This window comes from Myxocyprinus asiaticus, chromosome 29 (genome assembly GCF_019703515.2).
Source record: "Myxocyprinus asiaticus isolate MX2 ecotype Aquarium Trade chromosome 29, UBuf_Myxa_2, whole genome shotgun sequence".
In the NCBI taxonomy this organism is placed as follows: Eukaryota; Metazoa; Chordata; class Actinopteri; order Cypriniformes; family Catostomidae; genus Myxocyprinus; species Myxocyprinus asiaticus.
In genome coordinates, this window is record NC_059372.1 from 4,928,550 (window position 1) to 4,948,034 (window position 19,485).

Sequence of the window (19,485 nt, forward strand, 5' to 3'; positions counted from 1 at the left end):
ATCTTTATTTCAACAATCCCGATATCAATTCTTAAATCCCAAGATCGATTCAAGTCAAGCACAGGAACGTGCAACCAAATTTTGCCCTATCAGGGTTTCCCCTGAATTTAACATTTTAGAACACGAGCACGATACGCTTTTAGCATTGTTTATACTTTAGCCAGGCACCACAATGGGTTCTGTGCGCGCCACTCTCGGCTGACTCTAGGTATTCATCAGTGCTGTAGTACTCGAGACAGAGATCATATTTTTATGGTCTTAGTTTTGTCATGGACTTGGGAGCATTTGGACTGGGTCTTGAACAAGTGTGGACTCAGACTTTACCCTGACACCAGTCGAATCCCTTCAAAAAATATACCATGAACATTTCAACTTATCTGACAAATGTTTCTCTGACTGACAAAATCAGCGATTATTATGTGTGTTCAGCAACACCACTCTCCCGTTCCTGTTAAGGTTTCCAATCGATTCTCCCCACTCAGTTATGCACCCAATGAAAATCATGTTGAAAGCGCCCTGGTAATAAGTGATTCTACTGTAAGAAACATGGAGACTCCAGCCACTATTTTTAAATGCATTTCGGGGGCTTGGGCATCTAACATCAGATTAAATTTACAATTGCTGGCTAATGCTAAACATAGATTTTTTTAAATTGTTATTCATGTCAGCACTAACGATGTCCAACTTCACCAATTGGAGATCACAATAGAAAATGTTAAAGAGGTGTGTGAACTTGCAAAAACTATGTCAGACACTGTAATATGCTCTGGCCCTCTCCCTGCTCATCATGGTGACATGGTTTATAGTAGATTAATGTAGCATAGGATTTATAGACAAGTGGAAGAGTTTTTGGGGTAGACCTGACCTGCTAAAGAGAGATGGACTCCATCCCTACAGGGAAGGTGCCACTCTCCTGTCTAGAAATTTGGCTCATAGTCTTAATAGTGATAGTATTTGACTAACTGGGGCCCAGGTCAGGAAGCAGACAAACTGGCTAAACCGAACGTCTGCTAGCTGTCTTGAGACGTCACACAGGTCACATAAACTACAACATATAGAGACTGTATCACCTAGATATCACAGAGAATGTGTCTGTTGCCTGACCTACCAAACAAAAACCCCTCACTAAATCATTTATAAAAATTGTTATTAAAGTAAAACATTAAAAACAAAAAACAAAAAAACAATGATGATAAACATCATATAAAGGTAGGGCTACTAAACATGAGATCTCTTTCTACCAAAGCACTAATTGTAAATAAAATTATTACAGATAATAGTTTGGATGCATTCTGTTTGACTGAAACCTGGCTTAATCCAGATGAATATCTTAGTTTAAATGAGTCTACTCCCCCAGGTTATTATTGTTATAAACATGAGCATAATCTAAAGGGTGGAGGATGTGGTGTTGCTGCAATTTACAGTGAAGTGTTTGGTGTTACTAAGAGGACAAGATATACGTTTAAGTCTTTTGAACTAATAATGCTTAATGTGGCACCATCAGATACAAATAAAAAATCTCTGTTGTCTTTTGCCCTTGCTACAGTATACAGATCACCCGGGCTATATTCTGATTTCCTTTTTGAACTAGAACATTTTCTGTCAGATCTAGTAGTTCCTGTGGATAGAGCTTTAATTGTTGGTGACTTCAACATTCACACAGACAATGAAAATGACACATTGGGATTAGCATTTAATTGGAGTCAGACAAAATGTGACAGGACCAACTCATCATCACAATCATACCCTAAATTTAATTCTGTCATTTGGACTTGATGTTGATACTGTAGAATAGTGTTGTCATGGTACCAAAATTTCAGTAATCGGTACCGATCCCAGTGAAATTTCACGGTTCTCAATACCAATTTCCATACCACAGCAAAAATATGCTAATATTATAATGTGCTATTGAACACACCGGTTTAGTTATTTTTAATTATTTAATAATTATTTTAATAATTACAGTTTAATTATTATTTTCCAGAACATTCCAGAACATGTTTTAATGTTTAATTAATTTTCATCATCAAAATGGTGTCTAATCAATAAATTCAATAAAGTGAAAATATAACTTTTCAACATGTCATTGCATTTTTTTCCCAGACATTTATTCAACAGCTGTCTTGTTTGTTATATTTTGATTAATTATTATTATTACTGTTACAGTGCATATAAAATTTTACTATACAGTTGTAATATATTTTTATTAAATTTCTTCAATTTCAGGCATCTAGCTTTTATTATGAATTGTGCTGTTATTATGACACGTTGCCGGGAACTTCACATTTCCGGATAAACAGTTTGCAACGAGGCCCAGTGTGATATTTGAAGACTGTCAAGTCTGAAATCTCATCTCTTTACACTGGCCTTTGAGTCACAAATGAAATGTAGGACACAGTTTTGGAGTGTTTGTGTATGTGGTAATTTCGAAATGTTATGTTTTAAAATGTATTACTGTGAAGCATGTTGGTCAACTCTGTTGTTTTAAATGCTATATAAATAAAGTTGAGTTGAGATTAAAGCACAAATGCTGTGATTTAATTATATAAATATATAGTTTACATGTGCTGTATAGTTCACAACAGATAAGTGCTCTGCTCTGTCATCTCATACAATGTGAATGATTCTCAATGTGTGTGGAATTGGAGATGATCTGGGGGTGGTTAAGCAAGGCTGGAATCGGGCAGATTCGTCTTTGTGAAGGACATATTAATCAAGCCACATAACAAGGTTATCCTGGAACTTTTTATCTATTCAAGGTTATCCAAAACTTGCTTCTTTCTGCTCTGACTATGTTCCCCAACTTTGAGGATTGGTTTTTTTCCAGCAGGACAATGCTCCATGCCACACAGCCAAGTCAATCAATGTGTGGATGGAGGACCACCGGATCATGACCCTGTCATGGCCAGCCCAATCTCCAGATCTGAACCCCATTGAAAACCTCTGGAATGTAATCAAGAGGAGGATAGATGTTCACAAGTCATCAAACAAAGCCGAGCTGCTTGAATTTGTGCACCAGGAGTGGCATAAAGTAACCCAACAGTCCTCTCATTCACAAATCATGACAGTCAGTCTGTGACATTCCAAGCAGATGATCTAGGCTGTTTAAACTGTCAGGAGATTGAGGCTCACGAGTGAGTGCAACTTCAAGGCTGCAACCAAAACCAGGAAAATGCTGCCTCCGTATGGTGAAAATAAGGTGCTTTTCAAACTGTTCAGAGACCAGTTTCCTTAAGAGTTCCATTCATTCAAAACAGATGCCAGTTAACTGGTTAGGCAGCAAGGTAGCAAGTCAGCTGGATACGTTTTCGGATGCAGCCCAAGGTAAAAGCACTTCACGTGTGCTATGATTAAATGTCTTATTCACTATGCACTGCATATAGAATTGTTTTAATTTGGTATTTTTGGAGAAAATGGGTGTGTCTTTAAGACCCAGCCTATACAATCTAGAGGGGGTCCAATAGAATCAATGTAAAATCTAAAATAGCATAAGGCGCACCCTTGCATCTCTAGATGTAGACTTGATGTTTTTTAGTATCCTAGCCCACACTCCCTCCTCCAATACCAAGTTGAAATCTTTCTCCCATAATCTCTTTAGAGACGTTGAAGCTCCATCCCCCAGACTCTGAATTAGCAGGGAGTAATACATTGATGCCTCATGGCCTTTTCCAAAAGCAGTAATCACCACTTCCAGAGTATCTGCCGCTTTAGGGGAGTGTATGCTACTCCCAAAAATAGTACAAAGCAGGTGGCACAGTTGTAAATACCTAAAGAATTGAGACCTGGGAACCCAAAATGTTGAACCATATTTTCAAAGGATCTCAACACTCTACTCTCATAAACAGTGCATCCGGAATGTATTCAAAGCGCTTCACTTTTTCCACATTTTGTTACGTTACAGCCTTATTCCAAAATGGATTAAATTCATTATTTTCCTCAAAATTCTACAAACAATACCCCATAATGACAACATGAAAGGAGTTTGTTTGAAATCTTTGCAAATTTATTAAAAATAAAAATTGAAAACAAATCACATGTACATAAGTATTCACAGCCTTTGCTCAATACTTTGTTGAAGCACCTTTGGCACCAGTTACAGCCTCAAGTCTTTTTGAGTATGATGCTACAAGCTTGGCACACCTATTTTTGGGCAGTTTCTCCCATTCTTCTTTGCAGGACCTCTCAAGCTCCATCAGGTTTCACACAGCCATTTTCAGATCTCTCCAGAGATGTTCAATCGGGTTCAAGTCTGGGCTCTGGCTGGGCCACTCAAGGACATTCACGGAGTTGTCCCAGAGCCACTCCTTTGTTATCTTGGCTGTGTGCTTAGGGTCATTGTCCTGTTGGAAGATGAACCTTCGCCCCAGTCTGAGGTCCAGAGAGCTCTGGAGCAGGTTTTCATCAAGGATGTCTCTGTACATTGCTGCATTCATCTTTCCCTCGATCCTGACTAGTCTCCCAGTTCCTGCCGCTGAAAAACATCCCCACAGCATGATGCTGCCACCACCATGCTTCACTGTAGGGATGGTATTGGCCAGGTGATGAGTGGTGCCTGGTTTCCTCCAGACGTGACGCTTGCCATTCAGGCCAAAGAGTTCAATCTTTGCTTCTCATGGTCTGAGAGTCCTTCAGGTGCCTTTTGGCAAACTCCAGGCGGGCTGTCATGTGCCTTTTACTGAGGAGTGGCTTTCGTCTGGCCACTCTACCATACAGGCCTGATTGGTGGAGTGCTGCAGAGATGGTTGTTCTTCAGGAAGGTTCTCCTCTCTCCACAGAGAAATGCTGGAGCTTTGTCAGAGTGACCATCAGGTTCTTGGTCACCTCCCTGACTAAGGCCCTTATGAAGGACATCGCTTGCTGTGGGCATGTGAATGTTTTACGGCCATCCTTAGCATCTATTCTCAATTTGGCCAGGAATATCAGTTCAAAAGCAAACTTCCGTTGATGTAAAAGTTTCTTACATTCCTTGAATCGATCACGTTTCACTCTTGTTGAATTTGCAAAGTCTGGGAACAAGAAAATGCTGTGGTTCTTCCAAGAAAGCCTTCCTTTACTCCTCGCCTCGTGTAACACAAGATCTTTATCAGATGATCTCAGAAATTTGGCCAGAATTGATTGGGGCCTGTCTCCCTCCACGGATCTCTGAGCTGGAACCCTGTGAGCTCGCTCGATTTACAGCATATGGCCTGTTATGTCAAGCAGATTCGGAAGGAGCCAATCCAGGAATTTCACCATATCCCAACCCTCTTCGGCCTCAGGAATTCTGACAATACGGACGTTATTCCACCGGCTACGGTTCTCCATGTCCTCCAACTTCTCCCAGACACCCTCCAAATCCACCTTGGTCGCTAGCGGATTAGCAGATAATTCCCTCTCCGATGACTCGATCCGTCGATCCATTTCTCGGCATCCCCCACTCTTGTAACCACCTCAGAGAACTTAGTCTCCATGGCAGTGATCGATCGACGTATCACAGCAAGATCCTCCAAGTCAGCAACAACCATCGTCAGCATTGCTGACATGCCCAGCATCTCTCGCCGCATCTCCCACATCCCTCTGACCAAATAGGCTCCCTGGCTCCCTTCTTTTCTACTGAAGACTTTCACTGGAATTACTGTTATTTTTGCTGCTGCATCCTGCAGACAAGTTAATAAAGTTTTGCACATGCTCTTATGTAATTGTTTTACGTTTTCCTATTTTATAATGAAATAATGTATTGCTAGAGGTTTTTGTTTCTTTACACAAAGAGTACTCCCAATCAGTTCCACACAGTGAATTATAGATGTTTTAAACTCATTAAGAAAAAAACAACACTGGTATCGGATCGGGATCAGCCGATACTGATAGCCCAGGTATCGGAACTGGATCGGATGAGAAAAAAATGGCATTGTTCCATCCCTAATAGAATAGTCTTCCTATCATTGTTCGGGACTCACCCAGTTTAGTTCCTGACTAAAGACTCATCACTTCAGCCAGGCATACACCTAATTTATCCCTCAACTTATAGTTACAGTGCTGTGAAAATGTATCTGCCCCATCCTGATTTCTTCTGTTTTTGTGTATATCTCATACTAAATTGTTTCAAAAATTCAAACAAAATCTAAAAGAATACAATGGCAATTTGAGTAAACACAAAATACCAACTGATCCAAAATCATCCAATACCAACTGGGCCCGTGTAAAAAAGTATTTTCCCCCATTGTTAATAAACCCAAAAAAATATGAAACTGCATTTATAATGGGGTTCAGCTGGACTAGACACACCCAGGCCTGATTACTGCCAGCCCTGATCAATCAAATCAACACATAAATAGAACTTTTTCAGCAGCATGAAGTTGGCTAAAAGCTCTCACCCAGTAGCACACTATGCCAAGGATGAAAGAAATTCCAGAAATTATTAATAAAAAGGTGATTGAAATACATCAGTCTGGGAAGGTTTACAAAGCTATTTCAAAGGCTCTGGGACTCCAAAACAGCAGAGCGAGCTATTATCGCCAAATGGAGAAAATTTAGCACAATCAAACACAGACTTCCACAAAAATAACATCATATCTGCGGTCAAGCATGGTGGTGGTAGTGTGATGGTGTGGGGATGCTTTGCTGCTTCAGGGCCAGGGCAACTTGCAATAATTGAGGGAAACGTGAATTTTGCTCTCTACTAGAAAATCCTAAAGGAGAACTTTCGATCATCAGTCAGTGAAGTGAAGCTCAAGCGCAGCTGGATTATGCAGTAAGACAATGATCTAAAGCATAGGAGTAAGTCCACTTCTGAATGGCTCAAAAGAAGCTAAATTAAAGTTTTGGGGTGGCCTAGTCAATGTCCTGACTTGAACCCGATTGAGATGCTGTTGCAGGACCTTAAATGGGCAGTTTAAGCGTGAAAACCCTCAAATGTGGCTGAACTAAAGCAGTTCTGCAAAGAAGAGTGGGCCAAAATTCCTCTACAGCATTGTGAAAGACTGATCTCCAGTTATAGGAAGTGTTTGGTTGCAGTTGTTGCTGCTAAAAGTGGCACAATCAGCTATTAGGTTTAAGGGGGCAGTTAGTTTTTCACATGGGTAATATATGTTTTGGACTTTTTTTGCTTCAATAAATAACATTATCATTTAAAAACTGTATTATGTATTTACTCAGATTGCCTTTGTTTTATGTTAGGTTTTGTTTGAAAAACAGAAGAATTCAGATACTTTTTCACAGCACTGTATTCTGCATTAGACTGCTGGAGCTGGAATAACTTCTCATATTCTATAACTCTGCACTACAATGGACTTCACAGAAGATGAACGGCTGCCAAGCCCAACCGTAATACATGGCACACTTCATTGGCCACTGCCTGAACCTCAGACTCAGGATGGACTTGAACTGAAATGAACTGCCAAACTTCCTGTCAGACTACGAGGCACTCCACTGACCTCTGCCTGCATCATATCTGTCATAGGATGGACTAAATTATCTTAAAATGGAATACATAGACAATAAATTACTGTCAACTAAAGCCTTCACCAGCCAAATAACACAAGACACTGCATCTATGTGCACTTCTGCAGTTAATTCAGGATGGACTTCAAAGAAACTTAGTCATTAATCTCACAGTTCATACAAAATCCTTTAGTTTGCCCACCAACATCTACATTACTCATTTTACTAATTTAAACCATGACTTGAATTACACAAAGATAAATAATATTTGCATCATATCCATGCTGTATATCCAGAGAGCAACTGGCTCCCCTGCTGAACATGGTTTAAATATTTTTAAAAGGGAACGTATTATGTACATATATGGTAAAAGTCCATCCCCTCGTTTCTTTCCCTTCCCCATCAAGAAAAACAGTGTCTCCAAATGAGCCATTCAGGTTCGCAGCCCCTTCTGACATCAAAAAGGGAAAGGTACCGCTCACGGCTGGCGAAGAGATCTTAGTAGCTTAGATCCGCCCTCATTAAAACCTGAGTGAGCAGTGAACAGTCTGCCATATTTATCTCCTCGCTAGAGCCACTTGTGCAAACTCGGACTGCTTCATTAACGATGGTCAACACAAGGCTGGATTTGCTTCAAAGCTAATGATCAAGGATGGATCGTTACAAACTCTCTCTGACCCAACTTCAGATCTGCAAGTTGTAAGTTTCGCACTTTATACTTTTTTAATGTTTGCAATTTGACTTTTTGAATTTACGTGTTTGCACATTGCACGAAAAACACTTGTTGTGAAAACACTGTGCTTTGTGTAACGTAACAACTAGTCCCTAACTACCTTATTCCATAACAATGAAGCTGTATCTCTGTTTCGGTTATGATATAAACTGATTGACGTCTTCCACAGTCCCACTTGTGTGGTCATGCAATGAAGATTTTCAGTGTAATAAAATGATTATGAAACGATAGTGGTATTTTTGACAACTATAACTATAGCTTATACTATAGTTATTTCATAACTCGACCTTTGTTATGCACAATACAGTAAGATGATTGACTTATGAATGTAAAACAACATTAAAAAGATGAAACATACCTGAATCACTCTGTTGTTGTTCTTCTGCTGTGGTTTCTCCTCTCATCTTCATCAGATTCCTGCAGTCCAGCAGCTTCACTGAACACATCTTCATCTTCACTGGTGTCTGCAGCATCTGCTGTTCTCCAGCACAGATCACATCCACCTGCTCTCTCATGATGAACATCTGAACACAAATACATCATGATTATAATGCACTGACATTTATCAAACCCCAAAAGATCATTATATAATTATACATTTAATCATATAATTATATGGGTTAGGGAACGGACTGCATGTACGTTGAGGAGTAGTGTAAAAGGCTTGCCCAGGGGTCGACAACCAAAGGCACACGTGCCACCTTTGCCACGCAGAGGGGTTGGCACGCAGCCAAGATAGTTGACAAACCATTCTCGTGACCCACTGAGTGCCAACTTGGCATCAAGCGCATCTCTACACTTTAAATGTGTCGCACAAGCACAAAGAGTTCAGCTTTGTGTTGTTCGCTCTGTGCAGTGAATGATAGGGGTTTAATCTCTCACTGGTTGGCAGAAGCTGGCACTGATGGATAATGTGTCATTAGGCTACATAAATATATTGGTATAGATCTATTCTAATGAACAGATTCCTGACAGCTGAAATATTGTCTGATATTAACCTATAACAGGATTTCTTCAACATATAATCGCATTCACTGAACTCATTTACAATCAGCTGATGGAATTAACGAGCTCATATTTCAGAAATTAAACATGATATTCAGATATTTCTGCTTGATTCATCTGTAGAAAAAAGGGCTTTAAAGTCTGGACCTCCAAGAATTATGAACATATTATGAACAAATTTCTCCTCCAGTTAATATATGTTGTTTTAATGATATTGATATCAGGAAACAAACTGGCCATGTTTGCCTTCAGATGTTCATAGAGATTATTAAAATCGTTTCGAGTCTAATGAAAAGATTATATGTTAATATCTGTTAAGGAGTAAAAACATTTTCACTAAAATCACAATCTCAACTCAGTAATGTGTGTATTCATGTACAGTCACAATATTATAACAAAAACTTTAGAAACGTTCATGAAATTTACCTTAGTTTGACTTCCCACAACACAATAAAGTAGAAAAACACTTAAATTCACAATGCTCCACTTTTGAGTTCCTCTTCTTCTTCTTCTTCTTCTTCTTCTTCTTTAGAGACTCAGGCACATACCACCACCTACTGTTTCCTTTGCTTACAACATGTGTGATCTATTCTACTTTACCCTAATCTTCTGTTGGGGTCTTTTTCTGACCCCTTTGAACTTTGCTTATTTAAAAAAAAAACATGGTTCCCTTCATCTCAGTGGAATGAGGTTTGGTGATTTTCCCTACATTTACTATCTATACACACACACACACACACACACACACACACACACACACACACACACACAAACTGGACTGGATTCTGTTGGTCTAGACCCTGTTTAGATCTGTATTTAGGGCTGACCACATGTGATCAGATCACCCGAAACCTAAACACCATGTTAATGAATACATGTGATTATCCAGACCAGAATAAACAGAATAAACATTATCCAATGGTAAACAATAGGAATAGATTCAGGAGGGAGTCATTTACATTGAAGACACACCCACAGTAGAGACATTATTTCTCTAAATACCAAAATCTTCGTTAATAAATGCAAATTAAACAGCAGACAGATCCTCAGATTATGAATGATGGGCTTTAATAGTGACATCAGACAATATTTATACACACACCAGACAAGACAAGTTGATATAGAAATATTCAAAGTTGAACAAAATTCTAAATGTAACTTATTTATATAAATATGATTAAAATGCTTTCACATTTTCAATTTGAAAATCTCATAGATGCAAGTATAAAGTTGCTAAAGATGTATTTAAGGCAGGGGTTCTTAAGCTTTCTTATAGGACAGAAATAAGAAATGTTGTGTTTACCTGGAACCCAAACTAATACAACACCGTACAATATACTGTATTTGCTATATCCGTTTATTTATACACTTTTATGACAAATCTTTTTTTCAAAGACTTAAAAACACTTGAACATGAATACAAACACATTCTCAAATTATAGATATACAGTTAAGTGAAAAAGAAACTACACCTTATGATTAAATAGCTTGTAGAAACACCTTTAGCAGCAATAACTTCAAGTAATCGTTTTCTGTATGACTTTATCAGTCTCTCACATCGTTGTGGAGGAATTTTGGCCCACTCTTCTTTACAACATTGCTTTAGTTCATTGAGGTTTGTGGGCATTTGTTTATGCACAGCTCTCTTAAGGTCCCACCACAGCATTTCAATCAGGTTGAGGTCTGGACTTTGACTGGGCCATTGCAACACCTTGATTCTTTTCTTGACAGCTATTCTGTTGTAGATTTGCTGGTGTGGTTGGGATCATTGTCCTGTTGCATGACACAATTTCGGCCAAGCTTTAGCTGTCGGACAGATGGCCTCACATTTGACTCTAGAATACTATGGTATACAGAGGAGTTTATGGTCGACTCAATGACTGTAAGGCACCCAGGTCCTGTGGCTGCAAAACAAGCCCAAATCTTCACCCTTCCACCACTGTGCTTGACAGTTGGTATGAGGTGTTTGTGCTGATATGCTGTGTTTGCAAACGTGGCGCTGTGCATTATGGCCACACATCTCCACTTTGGTCTTATCTGTCCAAAGGATGTTGTTCCAGAAGTCTTGTCTAGTTATTCAGATGCAACTTTGCAAACCTAAGCCGTGCTGCCATGTTCTTTTTAGAGAGAAGAGGCTTTCTCCTGGCAACCCTTCCAAACAAACCATACTCGTTCAGTCTTTTTCTAATTGTACTGTCATGAACTTTAACATTTAACATGCTAACTGAGGGCCTGTAGAATCTGAGATGTAACTCTTGGGTTTTTTGCAATTTCTCCAAGCATTGCACAGTTTAACCTTGGGGTGAAGTTGCTGGGCTGTCCACTCCTGGGAAGATTGGCAACTGTCTTGAATGTTTTCCACTTGTGAATAATCTTTCTCACTGTAGAATGATGGACTTTAAATTGTTTGGAAATGGCCTCATAACCCTTCCCAGATTGATGGGTAGCAACAATTGCTTCTCTAAGATCATTGCTGATGTCTTTCCTCCTTGGCATTGTGTTAACACACACCTGAATGCTCCAGACCAGCAAACTGCTAAAACTTCGGCTTTTATAGAGGTGGTCACACTTGCTGATGATCAATTAATCAAGGGCATTTGATTAGCAGCACCTGGCTACTACTTAGCCTCTTAATTCCTTTGGAAGCAGTAAGGGTGTACTTAGTTTTTCACACATGGCTTCTCCATTTTGGCTTTGGTGTAATATGTCATGTGTTGTTGTTCATCTGAGGTTGTATTTACCTAATTTTAAAACCTGCTAAAGACTAGATGATTTGTATTATATACTGATACGTAAAACCATAGAATTCAAGGAGGGTGTACTTTCTTTTTCACATGACTCTATATATAAAAATAAGATTTAACTCGCTAAAACTCAAATTAATCAATTACATTGTTTAAACTGGAATAAGACATTTTTTTTTCTCAAAGCATCATATTTTGTTGCCCTTAAATACATGTACCAAGGCAAAATGTTTATTTACAGGTGTCTCTACAATAACACTGTGGTAACGAGGTATTATTCAGAAGACAAAGATTCTATAATCTTCTTACATAGTTTGAAAGTCTTACCATATGAATGTAAAAGTTAAGGACTAGTAATAATAACTGCAGTAATTATGGTATTTTGGCAGAAACTATGTAAACAATAATTAGATTGCTCTTCTGACTCACAAGCAGACATTAAGAATCAGCCTACACCCTAGCAATCTTCAAGAGCACACTAGCAACCGCGTAGCAACACCTATTTCTCAGCACCAGAATTATCATAGAGACATGGGGTTGGGCTCATTTAACTCAGGCTAGCAAGCAGCTTTTCAATATGACCCTGCATCTCAGCAACCATACAGAAACACCATATCACAGCACAAGAACATTGTAAAGACATGAGGGTGGGTTCTTCTGACTTGGGACAGAGGCCTTTGGAAGGACATTGTGGTGATGAGTTTAGCCATGACAGGCGGCAACTAAGATGTTCTCGTTCAAATCTAACGTTTCAGTGAAAAATCAACCTAGCCAGTAGCTCCCTAAGTTACTAAATCACTACAAATAGCTTTCATTTATGAATAAATCACATTATGATAGAAGCAAGACATTAGCAGGCGTTCTTTTATAGTTATTCAGGTCAGTTAACAGGCTTATGTTATCAAACAAATCTGTGCAGAGGAAAATGCAAAACAGAATATCCATGAAAAACTCATTCAGTGAAACACAAATAGTTACTCATTAACACACTGTTTACCTTTCAGTCTTCCTCTTCACTTGAGTCAGCTAGTAATAACATCTCTGCAAATGAGGTTTCATTCCAGGGGGAAAACAACAGAAGAGCACGAGCGGTGAATGGATAGATCACTACTTAGGAAACGTTCACTTCAGCTGGCATCACAATCAACCTACATGTTTTAAATCATGTAAATTATCACCTAAAATTAACAGGAATGCATTTTCTTCATATCTGCATATGGTAATCTCTATCATTACATTTTACTAGGGCTCATGATAGTAAAAGGGGTCTAGTGATGCCCCTGTTGTGAACTGAACAGGTGCTACTGTTAATTCTGTTTGATCGTAATTCAATAAAGATGTTTGAATACACCTCATCTTGTAACCCGTGTTATCATTATACTGTATCTATGCCCAAAAGGGAACAGTAGGGTTACATCATTTAGTGACCAAAACACCTAACGTTCACACAGTTAAATGATGCTATAATCACTCTATACAGATGACCACTCCTATACCTGCATCGTGAGTCAATGTTTGCGTGCTTGATTTGTTTTTTGTTTAGCAGCCTCCGGATCATGTTTTCATTTAGGGATCATCATACAATTCTTGTAAATTACATGATATTTGCATGCTGTCTGTTCATTGCTTCTCTTCATACATTCAGAGGGTGTGGCCCACTTTGAATCAGTCACATGATTTGGAGCTTTGCTCCAAGTGACAACTTTTTCTTTTTTTTGAGGTGCAATAAGGAGACCTCAACATCTGCAGCTGAACTGGTGGTGGCTTACAGAAATGTAGCATGACAAGGGAAAGTGTCCCGTGTGAAACAGGATTCACACAAGATTTTCATATTTGCCATTCCTCTCACACTGAATCATTCTTTACTGGCGAATCAAGTTTTTTGTGTTACAACATTTGGCCAATGATCCACACACCTGTGATTACATGACAGTGATACTGATGTCTTAAAGGATCCTTGGGTCTTTTGCTGCCTTTGTGATTGGCCAAATTATGAGACCACCGATCGAGTCATAGGAAGTGATTAGAGGGCCAATACTGTTAAGTGGCCGATTGACTGTAACATCCTTAGTTTCTAAAAAACGAAAATTTAGCCCACACATAACAGAAAAGCATTCTGACAAAATTCTGTATCAACACAAAGACTTTAAATGTCTTATGTTACTTTCTTAGATGATGCTGCTCTCTTGGGAGAAAATCAGTCTTTAGGGTTTTCTGAATTTCAAACTATTAATTTGATGTTGTTGGACCTGAAGATGAATTTTGCTCACTATGATAACTCGGGCAATTCTTTTTTACATGTCTCTGTAGATGACTTGAATGTTTGAAACTCCTCCCACATAAAGAGCAGTGGTATGGTGTCTCTCCATTATGAATTCTCTTGTGTTTTTTCAGGTTTTCTGACCGGGTGAAAGTCTTTCCACAGTGGGAGCACTTGTGAGGTTTCTCTCCAGTATGAATTCTCTCGTGTGTTTTCAGGTTTCCTGACAGAGTGAAACTCTTTCCACAGTGTGAGCACTTGTAAGGTTTTTCTCCAGTATGAATTATTTGGTGATGTTTCAATATGCCAGCTGTAATAAAGGTCTTTCCACATTCAAAACACATATGAGCACCCACACCGGTATGTATTTTCTGGTGTTCTTTAAAATAGGACAGGCGTGCAAAACTCTTTCTACAAAAAGAACACTTGTAAGGCTTCTCATTTGTGTGAGTTTTCAGATGTTGTTTTAAGCCTGAATTTAAAACAAATGTTTTACCACATTCATCACATTCAAATGGTCTTTCTCCAGAGTGACAGCGGAGATGATTCTTGAGACTAGTTGCATATGCAAAACTTCCTCCACACTGATGGCACGTGTAAGGCTTCTCTCCAGTGTGAGCTCTCATGTGCTTATTAAGGCTATCTTTTTGATTAAAACCTTTTCCACACTGACAGCATGAGAAAGGCCTCTCTCCAGTGTGAGCTCTCATGTGTATATTAAGGCTATCTTTTTGAATAAAGCCTTTTCCACACTGATGGCATGAGAAAGGCTTCTCTCCAGTGTGAATTCTCATGTGTACATTAAGCTGTTCTTTTTGAATAAAACCTTTTCCACACTGAAGGCATGAGAAAGGCTTTTCTCCAGTGTGAATTCTCATGTGTTTATTAAGATTGCTTTTAGAAGTGAAACTTTTTCCACACTGAGAACAGGTAAGAGATTTCTTGGATGCTCTTCTTTGAGGATATTTTGGTGATAAATTCTTAGTCTTCGAGCCACTCAAGGATTTTATTCCAGTTGTGAAATTATGATGTTTCTGATACTGACGTTTCTCCTCCACTTCATTCAGTTCTTGATGTTCCTCTTTCACTTCCATCAGCTCTACAATGAACACAGTAAACTGTCAAAAACCTATTCAAGAAGGACAAATGTGAAACATCAAACTGAACCCCAATTTAATGGCAGAACACAAATGTTTAGTATATATTTTTGATTTTTGGAGTGCAAGATGTATATATTTATGCCAAGTGTGCTCAAACTTCTATGGCAAGAGATCTACTTTCATAATGTTATTATAGTAAGTATTATAGTATAAGATCTACATTGTTCTCATGATACCAAAATTTCAGTAGTTTGTACCTTTATCAGTAAAATTTTACGATTCAATACCAAAGCAAAAAATGAATACTAATTATTTTAAGTAAACATTTTTTTTTATCATTTTCAAGTAATTGTTCAGGATGTAAACAGTGAGTAATAAAGAAACAAGTAAAAAAAAAAAAAAAAAAAAAAAAACAGAACAAATAAATACAATATAACAAAGTTAAAAATGAAAACAAGAGTTTAAAATCAGTATCAAGTATTCAAAACTGAAAGAAGTTAATGTTAGAGGTCAGTAGAAATATAGATTTTGCGATGCTTTGCAATTTATATTTGAACGTTCCCGATATCAATTTTTAAATCCCAGTATTGATTCAAGTCAAGCACAGGAATGTGTGACCAAATTTTGCCCTGTCAGGGTTTTCCCTGCATTGAAAATTTTAGAACGCGAGCTTGATATGCTTTTAGCATTGTTTATAATTTAGCCAGGCAGCTCAGTGTGTTCTGCGCACGCAATTCTCGACATCTCGAGGTATTCATCAGTGTTGTAGTACTCGAGACCATAATTTTATGGTCTTAGTTTTGTCATGGATTTGGGAGCATTTGGACTTGGTCTCGACTTTACCCAGAGACCAGTCAAATCCCATCAAAAAACATACCATGTACGTTTCAACTTATCTGACAAATGTTTCTCTGACTGACAAGATTAGCGATTATGATGTTTGTCAGCAACACCACTCTCCAATTCCTTTTAGGGTTTCCAATTGATTCTCCCCACTCAGTGATGCACCCACTGAGAATCATGTTGAAAGCACCCTGGTAATAGGTGATTCTATTGTAAGGAACATGGAGACTTCAGCCACTATTGTTAAATGCATTTTGGGCATCTGACATCAAATAAAATTTGCAAGTGCTTATGCAAAATGTAGATTTTCTAAAACTGTTTTTCATGTCGGCACTAACAATGTCCGACTCTGCCAGTGGGAGATCACAAGAGATAATATTAAAGATGTGTGTGAACTTGCAAAAACAATGTCAGACATTGTAATATGCTCTGACCCCTCCCTGCTCGTTGTGGTGACAAAGTTTATTGTAGATTAGTGTAGCATAGGATTTATAGACAATTGGAAGAGTTTTTGGGGTAGACCAGACCTGCTAAAGTGAGATGGACTCCATCCCTCCAGGGAAGGTGCCGCTCTCCTCTCAAGAAATTTGGCTCATTGTCTTAATAGTGATAGTATTTGACTAACTCCCCAGGTCAGGAAGCAGACAAACTGGCTAATCCGAACGTCTGCTAGCTGTCTTGAGATGTCACACAGGTCACATAAACAACAACACATAGAGACTGTATCACCTAGATATCACATAGAGACTGTGTCTGTTCCCCGATCTACCAAACACAAACACCTCACTAAATCATTTAGAAAAAAATTATTAAAGTAAAACTTGAAAATAACAAAAACATTTAAGATAAACACCATATAAAGTTAGGGCTACTAAACATGAGATCTCTTTCAACCAAAGCACTAAATGTAAATGAAATTATTACGGATAATAGTTTGGATGCACTCTGTTTGACTGAAACCTGGCATAAACCGGATGAATACATTAGTTTAAATGAGTCTACTCCCCCAAGATATTATTGTTATAAACATGAGCCTCGTCTGAAGGGTCGAGGAGGAGGTGTTGCTGCAATCTGCAGTGAAATTTTTGGTGTTACTCAGAGGACAGGATATAAGTTTAAGTCTTTTGAACTTATAATGCTTATACTGTCAGATTTAACTAAAAATATCTGTCGTCTTTTGCTGTTGCTACAGTATATACACTATATTGCCAAAAGTATTCGCTCACCTTATAGATGGACTTATAGATAGGTTCAATCAGACCCTAAACAGAATGCTCCGCCAGGTAGTCGCCGAGGATCGGCGCAACCGGGACCTCATGTTCCCGTATGTCCTGTTCGGAGTAAGAGAAACTCCCCAGGCCTCCACGGGGTTCACTCCATTCAAACTGTTGTTTGGGCGCTAACTCTGTGGTTTGCTAGATGTGGCTAAAGAGGCCTGGGAGCAACAACCATGCGGAACAGTATAGACAGAGTCACGCCCCTTGTCTGGTAACACCTACTAGATGCCCATCGTGTTCACAGCGGGTATACAACCGCATCACCCAAGTCCGTGAGTTTCAACACGGAGATAGGGTCCTTGTATATTTACCGTCAGCTAACGCAAATTTTTTTGGCTTCCTGACAGGGACCCTATACCATAGTGGAGAAGGTGGGGCCAATTAACTACAAAGTCCACAAACCAGGACAACGAAGAACATAACTTTACTAAGTTAATCTTCTTGAGAAGTGGGTGGAGTCTGTACCAACGCACATTGTCCTGGCCGCTGATAGAACCCCAGTGGATGCTTTAGGAGAACAGCTCTCTCCTTCACAGAAAAACAAATTCAATCACCTTGGTTATCCACTCAGAGAGCTGGGAAAAACACCTTTCCCATCTCCGAAAGGTACTACTGGAGCTATGCAAGGCTTGCTGACAGCCAACACAAAGAAGTGCCATCTAGGATTATCAGAAGTACGTTACCTGGGGTTCCAGATCTGATGCTACAAGAAAAGAAAATGCTGTTCAGAACTTCCCAAGACCCACCACAAAAAGCCAGGTATGTATGTGCTTATCTGGGGTTGGCCGGGTACTATCGCTGTTTTATTCTTCACTTTTCTTCTATAGCCTGTTCCCTCACAGACCTGACAAGGAAAGGGCAGCCCGAAAAGCTTGTGCTGTTCCAAGCTGCAGAAAAATCATTCAACCCCCTGCAGAATTCCCTTGTCTCAGAGCCAGTAGTACACGCAAGATGGTTCCTTGCACTCCAGGACTACCACTTCACAGTGAAACACCGGGTTGGGGCAGCACACAGGAATGTGGATGGTCTCTCCCAAATGACTCAAGAATTCCTCGGAAGTCCATGAAGAGGTTGGCTCACCTTCACTCCTCAACACCACCTTAATTCCTTCCGCACATTTCTCTCCATAAACAGGGTAACACCGCTTAACTTATTGTAGGGTTGCAGCGGTATACCGGTTTCACGTTATACCACGGTATGAAAATTGACGGTTATCATACCATGTACATTTGCTTATCTACGGTATTGAGAAAGAAATGCAACCGGACAGAGAATCTCACCTGTACATGTGCATCTCCTTTCCTCCTCGACTGCCTGTCAGATTCGTCAACTTGCCCCACACACACATATGCAGCAGAGAAAATGTCAGAGAGAAGCAAGTCTGACATAAGTGAGTGTGTGTGTGAGTTAAAGCAGTGTTTCTCAACTGGTGGGTCACAGTTCTAGACTGGGTCGTGGACAGCAGGGAAAGAACAATGACATGGTTCTCTCATTGAAGATATTTCAGCGGCCGACCAAGTGATAGCCTATTTAGGACTGCTGAGGCAGATTTAATGATAATCTCACAGTCGGCTAAAGGCTTCTCATCTGCACTTTCGCATGAGTGTAACGGAACCAGCTCACGCTAATGATCTGCTCCGATCTCTGGCGTGCGTGCAACAACCAGACTTCCCTCAATATTGCGGAGCGCAGACCTCAAAACTGATGTGACCAATTTCAATTCTAGAGAGACTTTTCTAGTTTAAAGTTTAAAGTGTTACGGAGGAAGTCGAACCTCTCAAACGGTAGGCAGCCCTGACATGCCAAACCACACTGAGGAAAAGAGCAACACTGTGCAATGCGCTCATTTTATGTTTCATTATACATCATCACCTTTATTAAATTGTTTCACGATTTTACATGAGTAAAAGTAACTGTTATATTTTGACAAAATGTTATAGTTTCATATGAAATAATCTAAAGGTAGAATCTATTAGACCTCATTTTATATCAACAGTGGCATTTGTAGTTAAAGTTTCAAGGCAGTGGTGGCTCAGCGGCTAAGGCTCTGGGTTACTGATCAGAAGGTCGGGGGTTCAAGCCCCAGTACTGCTAAGTTGCCACT

At 39.3% G+C, this 19,485-nt stretch overlaps 1 protein-coding gene and 2 pseudogenes across 2 annotated transcripts in view; all 3 read right to left on the reverse strand.

Annotated features, from left to right (window-relative positions):
- Positions 1–19,485, reverse strand: part of LOC127420189 (gastrula zinc finger protein XlCGF57.1-like) — a 166,324-nt pseudogene that overhangs the window by 33,957 nt on the left and 112,882 nt on the right.
- Positions 1–19,485, reverse strand: part of LOC127420326 (zinc finger protein 501-like) — a 47,341-nt pseudogene that overhangs the window by 5,195 nt on the left and 22,661 nt on the right.
- Positions 13,398–19,485, reverse strand: part of LOC127420332 (gastrula zinc finger protein XlCGF8.2DB-like) — a 45,817-nt gene continuing 39,729 nt past the window's right edge. For both annotated transcript variants that reach the window (XM_051662544.1, XM_051662543.1), the window contains exon 2: positions 13,398–15,260. In XM_051662544.1, the coding sequence (XP_051518504.1) occupies positions 14,131–15,255 (1,125 nt within the window). In that variant the 5' untranslated portion in view covers positions 15,256–15,260 and the 3' untranslated portion in view covers positions 13,398–14,130. The remainder of the gene's footprint in view (positions 15,261–19,485) is intronic.